The sequence below is a fragment of the Elgaria multicarinata genome, chromosome 2 (genome assembly GCF_023053635.1).
Source record: "Elgaria multicarinata webbii isolate HBS135686 ecotype San Diego chromosome 2, rElgMul1.1.pri, whole genome shotgun sequence".
NCBI lineage: Eukaryota > Metazoa > Chordata > Lepidosauria > Squamata > Anguidae > Elgaria > Elgaria multicarinata.
Window position 1 is genome coordinate 51978763 of NC_086172.1, and position 14377 is coordinate 51993139.

General features: G+C 39.9%; 1 protein-coding gene across 1 annotated transcript in view; it reads right to left on the reverse strand.

The window, feature by feature from the left end:
- GALNT13 (polypeptide N-acetylgalactosaminyltransferase 13) overlaps positions 1 to 14377 on the reverse strand; it is a 186343-nt gene that overhangs the window by 98576 nt on the left and 73390 nt on the right. The window contains exon 3 of the mRNA XM_063118627.1: positions 13780 to 13948. Within this exon, the coding sequence (XP_062974697.1) occupies positions 13780 to 13948 (169 nt within the window). The remainder of the gene's footprint in view (positions 1 to 13779; positions 13949 to 14377) is intronic.

Consider the following 14377-nt stretch of genomic DNA (forward strand, 5'->3'; position numbering starts at 1 on the left):
ATGTATTTCCTTTAGCAATTGTTTTTAATTAGGACAGGATAATCAGGGTTGTCCTTATTACTTATTTATTTAAACAGTTTTAAATGGACCTTCATCCTTGCGGATACCAGGATTATGTACATATATATATTAAAATAATATACAATTCAATAAAAAAACATTAACACTCCTCATGATAAAGACAGTAAATATGATAAAACATACAAAATCAACCAATTAAAATTCTTGGGTAAATAAAAAGGGTTTGAGCTAGGATCAAACAAATGCAATAAAAGCATGGGTTGCACCTTCATGGAGAGTTTATTCAATAACCAGGATGCCACAACCGAGAAGGCTGTCTCACTTGTTGATATCTAATGAGCCCGAGGTACTTGGAGGACAATTTTTCCAGGTAAAAAGTCATTTTTACAGTGGTATTGGGAAAGATTCCCTTACAAATATTTGCTTCCCAACATATTTAGGAAACTATAACATCAGAGCTTCAGATAACTGGAAAAACTTATATAACTCATACAAAGATTACCGTGTGAGAGAGAGAGCGGGGGGGACGGACAAACCAGGACAACCGTCCACATGTCCCGCAATCTTGGGATCATCCCGGGACTGCGGGGGGAAAGGGACAAAAGTGTAGGCCAATATCCCAGGAAAATGGAGGGATCTTCCCTGCCTGCTCCATAGAGCAAACAGTAATCTTTTATTTGTACCCAGCCACTGATGATGCCTCTAATTTCATCCTATTCAATTTACTAGAATGTAGTGAGTTTCCTCAATAAACACTTTTCTGCATGGTCTGTTTTGTTCTGTACATGTCAAGCTACACAAAAGAGACAACTTTATACATGTGGGCCAATCTGTGGGACCTTCTTCTATTCTTGTTCTCATCCACCCACAGTTGGACATGCTCCAGTGTCCTGGGTGCATCCAGAGGGAGAGGCAGGTAACAAATAAAATTATTATTATTATTATTAACACAGCAGTTATTATCGATAAAAGGAAGCCCTCAGAACACAAGCTGACTTGTGCCAATAAATGAAATATTAACTTCCACACTTTGCCAAGCTGTAGTCAGATAGAGTATTAATAATACTGTGTGTTTTCAAAATTATTCAGAAGTACGGAATTTGACTAAATTTATCAGACATTATGGATATTAATCAAGGAATGTAATATATTAATTATCCAATTTACCCTTAATTCAAGCAATGGCCTCAGGGTGCCAGAATCTGTTTTCAGTGCCAAATGTGTGAAGCACATAAAAGGAGAGAGTGTCTTTGAAAAAATATAGAGCATCTTTCTTCCACCCTGGATACAAGGGTTGCATCTAACACTGCCTCTCTACTTATGCCACTGGTGTAACATTAGTGTAAGTGACCTCTAGCAAACACCTACAGTGCATGCTGGTGCAATAGGATTCCCCAGAAAACTCATTGCACCAGCATACTCTATGGTATTGTACTCTTACAATACTCTTATGGTATTGTACTCCAGGTCACTTATGTCCGCTCTATGTCAATTGCGTAAGCAGAGTGGGCCTGTTGCATACTGTCCTAAAGGGCTCCAAATATCTGGTTGTATGGACAACTCTTTCTTGAGGTGGTGTATAATTTCCGGGCACTTCTCATACTAGCACTGGCCTTTAATCAGTACACAACATGAAAGGCAGTGCTTAATCTATGTATTATCAACCTGCTAATTTAAAGACCTATGTTACTAATGATCCTTCTCTCATTTACTAAACTTATAAATAGAACTTATATCAATTCTATATACTAGGATCCCAATGGGTCCTGGAATGCGTGTAAAATGCTTCTATGCCTGGGACAGTCTGATTTTCTCTTTTGGCAGCAGATCAACTCTGCACTTCATGGAATGACACTCTGGAGGATCCCTTTCCCATTGTGGGTGGCCTTTTAGATTGCACCAGGGGCTACCAGTGGAAAAGATTGTAGAGCCCCTGTACTCATTTGATGGGTGGTGTGCAGCCATTTGTATCTTGACCACAGTTAGGTATTTAATTCATACCCCTATACTTTTGTTAACCACAAGAATTACAAGTGTCAAACTATACACAAATGGAAATACATGTGAAATGCCTTTCAGAATTTGATTATTCAAAGATTTCACTTTGGTCAATTATATTTTTTCTCCCTTTATATCTGTATGAAATATTGAACACTCTTGGGCACATATGACAGCACCATTCAAAGGGCCATCTATTTCAAGCAGGCATCCAAGACGGTTTAATAGTATTTATTATACAGTTAGAAGGCTATTGAAGTAATTCAGTGCTGAAATTTTAAAATGTGCAATAATAAGAAATCTATAGGTTACTCGAATTGTAACCTTTTGCATTTTAAGCAATAATTATTTTGTGCCAATGAAAGGTAAACATAAAATAATTAAGAATTCCCCCTACCCACACACACATTTAACAAGAACTGGCACTTAAATCAACTATATCGATATCGCCTTGTTTGCAGACGCAAAATATTCTGTAGCTAATCAATTTTTATATCTAACAGATGATAGATGAGGAAATGTGTCATGAAAATGGCTCTCTCGTGTTCTATTATGCAGTATAAATAGTTTTGCAGTTTGCAAGAACAAAGAGACTTCACTCACACCTTCAGCTGTCACTGTTCATAACAATGACATACTCCGAATGTGGGCTTGAATATCAAGCTTTCCTCAGGGATTTTGAACTCTAAATACAGCATTAATTTTTCAGAAGTTGCTCTATGCAAGAATTTCATTTACTTAAAAGCTCAAAAAGCTTTTGTGCCAGAAGAGGAACAAAGTAACAGATGAAGGAGTGTTTCAGATTTTTTTAAAAAAAAACCCACAAAAAGCACAGGTTTTTAAGAGGCTAATCATTCCCTCCATCTCTGAAGTAATTGAAGTGGATAATTTGCAGATTCCTTCCACATTTTCCCAACTATGCTGCTCCATGAAGTAGGAACTGGCCCTTAATCTCAACAACACAGAAATTGATAGAGATCCTTCTATTAGTCAAAAGGAACAGGGCATGCACATGCTTAAAAAGAAAAAGGAAGGAAGTGCAATAAACAATGAGGCATGCAGTTAAGAGGAAGAGAGTGATTTCTTCTTACTCTCTTAGTAGTGTTTTAAGCCAGTATACTGTTAGGACGGAGGTGGGAAACTTGCAGTCCTACAGAAGTTTTGGCTTGCAGCTCCCATCCACTCTAGCTAGCATATAGTCAATAGTGAGGGTTGATGGGAATTGCATGGCAAAACATCTGGAGGAAACAGATGGGAAGAAGGGAAGGTGCTTGTGTGACTCCCAGTTGTATTACATGAATGGGCCAAATCCAACATTACGCGTATGGACATCCGATCATGCAACGGGTGTATCCCTTTCTCTCCTCTCCCTTGCAGACCTTTATACACCCTCTAAAGAAGATGCTCATGTGAGGGGCTGCAGAGGAGAGAGTAAATCTGATCAGTCAGTGGTGTGACCAGCATGTACAGGGAAGGAAAATAAGGCACCATGCCTTATTTTCCTTCCGTCATCATGCAAATCCACCCAATTGCTGGGTTTGGACAATCAAGGCGGCAGGAAACAAGCTACCGTAACTTATTTTTCCCACCTCGTGCATGTCACTCACGTAACCACCATTTGTCTAACTATCTGCAACATGTCATCTGAACCCAGTGAGGTAGATGGCAGGGCTGGCTTCTAAATCATCCTACAACCCATGGCTTGTAGAGGTTGTAGAGCCGGGCACCTCGCAGGATTCTGAAAACATGATAACTCATGCCATAGCGCAGGTAATTAAGCAAATGGCGGTCATGCAAGCAGCACACACAGGATTAGTTAAAGAAGCCACAGTGACTTCTTTTCCTCCTGTGATCATCCAAACTGGACAATGAGTGTTACATCCAGTAACTCTGAAAGAAGAACATTAACAGTTGAAATAATGCATCTTCTAGAAGCAGCTTACCTGACTGTGGGCATAAGCCAAAGTCATTTAGATGTCTGAAATATCCAACCAAAATATCAATTATGCTTTGATAAATATTGTCAGATACACTTCTTCAAGAAAGATGTGCTCAAGGAGAAATCATACTGAATGAATTCTTTTACATATTTGGGCATAGGAGAAACAATTGCACAAGTGGCAAACATTACACACTGTAAACTACTGTAATTTAACTGATCAAACTTGACTCTTTGGCCCTAATCCACAGGGTTTGCTATGAACTCTATGAACGCAGAAAGGCTTATGAATTTTCCATTTCTAAAAATAGCACCCCAGATCACCAAACTAATTGTGGGGAAAGAAACGCATAAAAACATATGAGTGACACACAAGCCATTAAGCGCACCTGTGGAGGCAGTCTGGACCATGTCCACAAGCCTGTACTAACAGCTCCCCCAAGGTCAGTGTCATTTCCAATTTGTGCATGACAAAAGGAAACGGAAGGCTACTTCTGATGAGGTGTTTCATACTCTGATAGAGGTATCCCAATTAAAAAATACACATGCAACGTATTTTGTATAAAGGGTGCAATTGCCTCCTGTCTCTTTACAAAGTGAAATTTCCCAGTTGTCACTTACTTGTATAATGGATTGTTAGTCAGTTTTTTAAATATATGTATACCCCACCTTTTAAGATAACTCCTTACAAAGTGTATTACAAACATTTCACATGTAAATATGTCATAATCAATAAACTCACATGGCAAGATATTGGGGAAAATACATTTGAAAATAATTTCTCTTCTTCCTATATGTACCTGACTGCATAAATATTCTTAAGACAGATAGAGATGCGAAAGGCAACCTGAAATCAAGTCTTCTAAACATTATCTCTCTTTTGGCTTTCTGCAACTATTCTACTTTCAATCTCTTTGCTTTTAACAGTCTCTCTCCAGCCATCTTATCATACATGGCTAAATGACCATTTGCTAATGCAAATTAGCAAACTTTTTAAAAAATGCATGTGGAAGGTCCTCTATTTAGCGACCCTTCCAAATGACCCTACCATATGCCATGCTTGTTTTGTTGCCGTAGATCCAAATAACCTGCCAGTTGGGGGATCATTAGCTAACTAGAACACCTTGTGTTGACATAATTGATAATGCCTATAAGCAAAGTAGTTAACAGTTCAGGTTTGTGTTGCCTTATGTTCCAAGGAAATATGAATTCATGGAGAGAGTCCAATGGGGAAAGGAATGCTATGTTAAAATTCCAAACATAACAGGACAGGGCATCATGTTCTAGAAGCTATGAGAGGTTCTAGATAGGGCTGAGATTTTAATATTTTTTGTTTAGGCCTGATAAAGTCCTATAGTTCTTTGTTCTGCAAAAAAAAAAAAAAATCCTCTTTTTCATAGTCCTCTGTTTAAGCTCCTCTGCAGAACATTTCCAGGAAGGTCTCCCTGCCCCCAGCTTTGCTTTGGGCTTTGTGAAACAAGAAAACAAGAATCATTGGAACATCAAGAAGATTGACCCACAAATGCAGCAGGCTTTGAAATTTTAAGAGGGAGGGTGGGCAACAACAGAAAGAGAAAAGGGAAGTAAACATGATACAATAAACTGATTCTGTAGGAATTCCCTTAAAATGTGTTGATGGACTCCATAAAGATAACAACAAAAACTACTACTACTACCCTATTTCTTCGATTCTAAGACGCACTTTTTTCCCCATATAAACATCTCTAAAAATGGGGTGCGTCTTAGAATCGCGGGTGTTTCTTAGGGTTTTTTTTTCTGTTGGTGGTACTGAAATGAGTGTGCATCTTACAATTGATGGCATCTTACAATCGAAGAAATACGGTAATCATCATCATCATCATCATCTCAACCAGTAGTCACAACCATTCCAATTCAACTATAATACTAAACAGGAAAATGCTTTAAAGTTCAGCAGTAATACAGGTAATTCAGCAGCAACATCATGTTCAAAAAACATTCTGAATATGTTCAAATGTTCAATAGACTCTTGCAAAAGCTATGCTCACCAATTAGTTCAAACACTGGGTGGCAAAAAAATGATTGCACCCATCAGAGCTTCTGGGCATGTACATATACACACAATTTGCAGGGCTACACGATCCAACACTTTGTTCATGACATTTTCTTTGCAACTTTCTCTGCCAGTGTTGGTCCACTTGATGCAAAATGTGAAAGCATGCCCCGGGCTGCCACATCTCACCTGTTAAACCACCACCTCCCTTTCTGCCCTGTGGTGGAGAAAGGCAGTCAGAGGCCATTGGCCCTGTATTTGCCAATGCATGTTTAGATTGGCCCTAACATTATCATTGCACTTTCACTCACTGCTGTTTTATATGAAAACTAGTGAGATATTTCCTCTTGTACTAAGACGATGAAGAAAGGAGAGGATAGCAACATTCTTTTGGATTTAATATGGTACAGTGCAGGGGAAAGGGCTGTGATCCACTTCCTTTTTACTCACTTGCTGCACAGTAGTTTGGACCCACGGACGCTCTGCCTGTTACTGCATTGCCATACAACATTCCAAATTCACCTGGCCACATGTGGCAAATAAAGATTGCCTCCAGATGACTAGGCAAATTATCATTCTTCCTTCTTGTCTTAAAAAAGGCTGAATTATGGAAGCTATGTATGAGTCTTTCGATGACCAGGTTCACACATCACGCTAACCTACAATGGGTGGCAAGCCACGCTGGTAGATGGTTATGCAAACAACTTACTATGCTTTTGTCAGACAATCAGGCAAACAAGCTACACAGAGTAGTTTATTTCAAATAAACCTCACTTCCCACACCTCCTGAAGTCCTCCCACCCAGCTGGGCAGGTATCCGAGCTTCCTTTGTGGTGGGAATAGAGATTGCTTGACAGGAGCAGAGCAGTGGCAGCATTTTTGGCTGCTCTTGTCAAGCAGCTCTGTAGGCAATCTCCATAACCCACATCGTGTGACATACAATACACTAACCCACCAGAGGTAAAATAAGCCTTACTGCAGACTGTGTATTCTCATGGTGGCTTGTTTGGGAGAAATGACCCACCATGGCAGGGGAGGGCATCCTGCAGACAACAAGCTAGCCCATCATGGGTTGTTTCGGAGAATAAACCATCATTGGTTAGTGTGTTGGGTGAACCCAGCCACTGTCCCACATCAATACCATCCCCTATGACACATGCTCACCCCCTCTAGCACTGAAACATCTCCCTATTTTCGATGGAATAAACACTGCACCTCTGGAGAGCACACTGCCCTCAGATTTACAGAAATCTCTCAAATCTCCTGGGATTCTCCTATTCTTTAAGAAGCTTCAGCATTCCTATACCACGTTTTCCCTTTATCTGATCCCCTCCAGCAACCCTGATCCTTCCTTGTGGCAATCCTAATTGGCTGGAAGATTAACAGGGCACCAATAGGGAATTGGAAGAAATTGCAGTTTGCTAAGAGAACAGAAGCCTCCTAAGGGTTTGAGATGTGATCTGGAGGTGGGAGAAGCATTTCTGTCCAAGTGAAATCGCTACGCTACTATTCAAATTCCCTATTCTAAATTCCCTTCATTTTCTGTAGTTCCTTTAAAGGAGAGCAGGTGCTATATATGTGTTCAAGATCAGGAGTGGGTTGATTATGAAAATATGCAAAATGAACATTAAAAAAAGCTCCTACAGTTGAACCATGCCTCATCTCCTCTTCCTCCTGCAATTTAGTGATCCAGAGTTCTGCTGGGATTGTTTGATGCACAAAACAGCCCTGAATTCTTAGCCACACACTCTTCCAACTATTTGCAATACTGCACCAAATGACACCATAACTTTCCTTTCACAGGAGAGGCTTCTGAACTTTCAAACAGATTTTCACTTTCCTAAGCCACAGACTCTTTCTCAGCCAGGCTGCATAAAATAAACAAGGCAGAAAGGCATGATGAAGAATGAAAATGAAAATTTGTAGCCCCATCGATGTGGTGGTTGTGGGGAAAGCTGGACGATTAATTTAGCTTTGATCAAAGTAATAAATCAGGACTATTTGAATTTCTTCTGTATTTTTTAAAAAAGAATCATAAAATCATAGAATAGTTGAATTGGAAGGAGCCTATAAGGCCATCGAGTCCAACCCCCTGCTCAATGCAGGAATCTGCCTGACAGATACCTGTTCAGCTGCATCTTAAATGCCTCTAGTGTGGGAAAGCCCATAGCCTTCCTATGGTTCCACTGTCAAACTGCTCTAACATTCAGGAAGTTTTTCCTGATGTTCAGCTGGTCTGGCTTCCTGTAACTTGAGTGCATTATTCCATGTTCTGTACCCCGGGATGATGGAGAAGAGATCCTGGCCCTCCTCTGTGTGACAACCTTTCAAGTATTTGAAGAGTGCTATCATGGCTCCCCTCAGTCTTCTCTTCTCAAGACTAAACATGCCTACTTCTTTCAGCCTCTCCTCATAGGGCTTTGTTTCCAGACCCCTGATTGCCCTCGTTGCCTCGTTACCCTCCTCTGAATCCCCTCCAGCTTGTCTGCATCATTCTTGAAGTGTGGTGCCCAAAACATGTAGGGAAACAGCTTGATTTTTAGACATTACTGACTGATTTAACTACTTACTGCCCTCCACAATTATTTCATCTCTTACTCCAAATTGGGGATTAGAGAACATATCATCTGTAAAAATGTAACTTTGTTCCTGACATCAACTGGTTGCCCAGCTGCTGTATTCACTGTCCCTATCAAGTTTTCGAAGCTGTGACTGTCCAGATATAAAGGAACTGCACTACATGAAGGAAGCAATTTCATGGTTGAACAGCCCCGAACCATTAAATCAGAAAATAAAGTTACAGTCAGCTCACTAGGTGGACTCTGCCGCCAATGAGGATCGCTATCAACTTCCTCCATGCACACAGGCAGTTTACAAAAAAGAAAAGAAAAGTAAGACGGAATAAGAGAAAAAAATCTTCCTTCCCAACACACACAAAAAAATGTCAGAAAGATTACATAAAATATATTTACAGCTCTAAGATACATGCCCTTCACCCACCCCACTTTTTGGGAAAGCTCCAAATAAAACAGCAAAATGACATAGATTATTGATTGTGTCCAGCATGTCAAAATATCAATCCTAGGCTGGAAATATTATTATTACATTTCTATACCTTTATAAGGCACTTTTTGAATGTTCAAAGTGTTTCATCTATTTTGACTTAGCGATCTTTCTGTGTGTCAGCTAGTATTACTGTTCCTACAGGCAGACTGCTGGGTGACCACCCTATGTTAAGCGGATTACTTAATAATATTCAGGGACATCAGGAAAAACTTCCTGACTGTTAGAACAGTACAATAATGGAACCAGTTACTTAGGGAGGTTGTGGGCTCTCCCACACTAGCAGCATTCAAGAGGCAGCTGGACAACCATCTGTCAGGGATGCTTTAGGGTGGATTCCTGCACTGAGCTGAGGGTTGAACTCGATGGCTTTATAGGCCCCTTCCAACTCTACTATTCTATGACTCTATGATTGGCTGATATTCTTCTTCAATGTGACCTAGTGACTGGAGATGTTTTCCCTAATAAGAAATTTAACTGCAGGGAATGGGGCCTGAAAGCAGTGGATATATACATGCATAGGAAAAGGATATATACATGCATAGGAAAAGAATGGAGTGGCACTGTGAACTTAGAGTCAGTAAACAAGGGTAGGGTCTGAGAACTGAAATTGCTAGAATTTACACATTCTTCTGAGTATACTTGCTCTTTGGAAATCTACAGCAAAACACAGAGGTTGTGCTGCCCATTTTAAAGAGTTCTCGAAGAGGCTCAGCTTCTATATTTTATAAACAAATAGATGTCACAAAGAAGTCTCCAGTGTTCGCTCTTATACAAAGACAAACCCTGGCTGTCATGTTGTCTTGGCAGAAGTGAGAGGAGCAAAGCACTTCTATCAGATACTGTTTTCTGGAAAGCAGGGATTGCATAATTCTATCTTGTCCAAGGCTGTCCAGTAAGTTTATGGCTGTGGGGACATTTGAATCAGTGATTCCCTGATTTCCTTAGCCATTACACTGCAATAGTTCTCATCAGATCAATCTTTGTACAATCTCATGGCAATATAATCTATATATATACCTGACATTGGATGGCATATTTTGTAAAGTTACATTAGTAGCAGCATCCAGGTGGTGGACTTCAAACCCCTGCCCCAAGAAACCCAATTACCCTAGACATTATTAGCATTTGGACAGACTGGTACAAACTTTTTGTTCTGTTGCCTCTTCAATTAGTTTTCCTCCCCACCCCCAATTATATTATGCTTCAGCTATCCCAGAATCTGCCACTTCCTTCTGCTTTCTCCCTCTCATATAGCACAATATATGACTTCATTGCTTTGTCTGCCACTGATGAAAGTTTAAACATGAAAAAATGGTATTTTTGAAGGGAACAAAATACAATTTTTAACTGCCAAGTCATCCAGATTTCACAGTGGTTGAGACACATTTGATTATCAGTTCCAGAGTATGAATACAATAAAATGTATGTAAAAGCACATAAATACAAAACTATAAATCAAACTGATATATACTTTAAACCGAATGGAAACATTCAAATTAGCTGCAACCCTCTGTTGTAAAGTGTACAAGCAGCCACTAGGAGAGTTTCTGCTTTGCGTCTTTCCAATGTATCCCTCCTGGGTTTCTACAGAGTCCTGTTGGTTCCAGCCAGAACTTATCAGTTTGGCTTGTTAAAGGTCTTCTGAATAAAGCCTTCTTTTATTACTAAAGGACTTGCAGTGTTCTTGTGTTCAAGACATTACACATGGCAATAAGAACTGAACCCACAAATTTGAAAGGCACAAGTAGGGGTGCAGAGTGTGTGTTTGTGTGTGTATGTGTGTGTGTGTGAGAGAGAGAATTTGTTAATGGGAGAAAATGGCTCCCACAGTGGGTACTCTGTCAAAGTTTAATCAACAGCAGCAAACTTGAGAAGAGTACTCTGAAATAAGTATTCATTTTTTCACTGCTAATGAGGTAACAGACAAAGATAAGAAAGAAATTCTGCTGAATAGTGTAGTGGCTCTCATCTACAGCATGATGAGAAATCTGTTAACCCCTGAAAAACCAGGAAATAGAAACATTGGAGAATTGTCAACCTGTTGAAGGGCCAGTGAAATAGTGGAGCGATTTAAATTCAACTCACACAGGCATGAGGAGACAATAGGAGTGATTGTGGCAGAAATGAGAAAACTTTTTCAAAATTGCAATTATGGGTCAAAATGGATACAGATGTTAAGGGACTGGCTCAGCTGTGGAATTAATGATGAGAAAATGCAGGAGACTACTGTCTGAATTGCAGTTAACCTTTGATTCTGCTTTAAGGTTTGCCCTAACTAAGGAATTTGCAAATTAAAGTGTACAGGATTTACAGACACCACTGCTGGGAACTGGGGAGAAGGACAGGACATATGAATATTGGCCTTCAATGCTAAATGATTTACCCATCCAGATTAAAAGGAAAATTCACTAAAACAGTATAATCGTATTGACTCAGAAATAAATCCCATTGAACTCAATGGGATTATAAGATAGCAGCTCAAACAGACACAAAACAGTCAGAACAATTTCAGAAATTTCTTGATATTAAGATGCACATACATTGGTTCTAAGTGCACAGACCAGATGTCAGATAGAAAAGGGTTATAAAAAATTAACTAGCATATGGAGCACCATATCACTGTCTAAAATCCAGGTGTTTGCCTGTCCTCCAGAGAGAGGTTGTCCTCCACTGTCAAACCATTCATAGACAACTGTGATCTTCCCCCAGCTGGACAAGCCAATCCTTTATCAGCTCAAATGTCTTTGATGTGCACATTGAGAAATGCACTCAGAATGTTACTTCATCCATCACCAGGCTGTGCCACTAATTCTTCATTTGTTGAAACTGATTCCTTTCAGCATGAAAGTAGGCATCTAGTACCCCGTAGGTGGAGACTGAAAGGGGTGAAGGCTTTCCTAGATATTGTAACTGACAACGAGCAAGTGTAAATGCTGCACATACAGGTCACCTGCAATTTGAGCAATGAACTGAAGCAAACAGCAAGCTGGTACAGCAAAAGCAGACAAGGTAAGATAAAAATACCAAATCTTTGTATTGACGGTGGCTCTCTTCATTTCAAATTTCAGGTACCAACAAGGAGAATGCAGTTAATGGACTTCCATATCAACACGTACAACAAAAGCTCTCCTTTTCCCCATAACAACATTTGTAATTTAGCACACCACCTTGGGCAAACCCGCCTCCTCTCATTGCCCATCAGCAGGTGTCACCCTAATTTTTATATAGTAGAAACAGGAAGCTCATTCGTGGATGAAAGAAGAAACATGAAGAGAAGCTGGGCTACCATCTATGTGCTGTCCACTTCCTGTTGCAGCCAGAAAACAGCAGGAGACATATGAGTGGTTACTAGGCAACCACTCACACAGTTTCTTCAATCCCCTCCCTTGTGATTAAGCCTTGTGCTATCAAATTAGGTTGCAAAATGCAAAAGGTAAGGAAAGGTGGCAGCAAGAGTGGAGTACCAGCCACCCTGGTGGCTAAGTAAGAAGCAGTTCGAAAATAGGGCCTGTCACCAAAGGACTCCAGATTCTTATGATCCCATTGCCATTTCTACAGAGCCACCTCCCAGTCCTTATTTAGCAAGTATTAGTTTCCCCAATCTTCATCTTTCTCTATCTTTATGTGTGGCATGTTAGAACTGGTATATTGGCCCATGTGCCTAGGGGTGAGGGCTTTGTAATGTGTGTGTGTGTGTGTAACAAAATCTGTAGAAATAATGACTTTAATGAGTTTATGAGCTAATTTTCCCACTTTGTTAAAGAGTATTGCATAAATCTGCTGTGTGCACATCATACCTTTAGTAAGGGCCCCCTTTGTCGCCTTATTCAGGTGTGCATGTGAATGAGGATGTGTGGCAACACACTGTTAATCCAACATAGTATTTAAGAATGCCTATTTACTCATGCAAATGTATGTATAGATTGTATACACTCTTTGGGCTTCAATTAACAGTTCCAGACAACTACTGAAAGCAAAGCAAAGGAACAAAAACAGTCCATGGTCTGATAGCCAACAAACATTCTCTGCAACCTCACTACCATTCCCAGGTCTGCCAATTCCCACAGTGCTGCCAACCCTGTTCCAAACGAACATATCCACCTTCCTATCCATGATAGCTCTTTGACTCAGCCACTTGTCTTCTGCAGCTCTTATTCCAAACTGAGCTTTGGTCTCTAGCCTATCTCTGCCCTCTTCTCCTAATCCCAGGCAGCTCAGTGCTAACATGACCTATCCTAGGTGCTTTCATGCAATACAAAGTGCTTACATCAGATTTCAGTGACAGCATATGTTCATTCAGAAGAAATATAGGGCGGGATACAAGCCCTGCTGTGTTCAATGGGATTTATACCTATGTAAGTGTGAGTAGGATCGCAATTTAAGGTGGATCCTATGCCTAGGCCAGGAAGAAACTACAAGTTGTCACACAGACTGAAAGCAGATCTTCATATAGTCTCCTATTCTGATCAGGAGGCATCAACATTTATTTTCAAAATGAGTAAGGTATTTGCAGTAGTTGCAAAATTTCCTACCATTTGTGAAACGGTTTGGGAAGTATTGTTACTCATAAAGCCAATTAACTGCGAAATGGCAGAAGAAAGAAATTACAAGAAAGAAATAACACAGGAGGTGTGTTAACTGGCTATTAATTTGACCACCTTATACATATATTGGTAATATCAATGCAACACATTGCAAAGCCAAGACAAATGTGTAAACTCACCCCTCTAGTCTTACATCAGGCAAACTTCTGTTGAATGCAATCATATCACTGGCCATAAGATTAAACTGATTGATTTTAAACAGCTCTTTCATTTTTTCCTGATCATCCTTCGGGATGAGGACTGCCTTTCCCATCTCTCCAGGTCCTTCTTGGCTTCTTGACATAACAGCTGTAACAAAAGATGTTGAAAGCACAATATCTTTAACCATTCTGCATTGTTCGTATCATGCACAAACGTCATCTCTGTTATATTTTTTTGAGTCTAGAACTCAGAAGCCATGGGATGGTCTAATTTTTACTGTAAATTCTGACCATCAGGTCTATAGTTCATTAATAAGCAAGGCTAGAATCAAATCAATACAGCTTAAAAATTAGAGTTTGGGAAACAGACTTCCTATTTCCAGAACTCTGTGATGAGGTCATGGCTTTAGTAATTTATTTCTTGCATCTATTTCCCATCCTCCCCCAAATGAGCTCAAAATTACATGCAGAGGATCATCCCATTTTATCCTTACAACAATCACATGACATACATTGCACTGAGTTATAAGGAATACAACAACATCCCCACATATAATAGACACATAGCAGAAGAGTA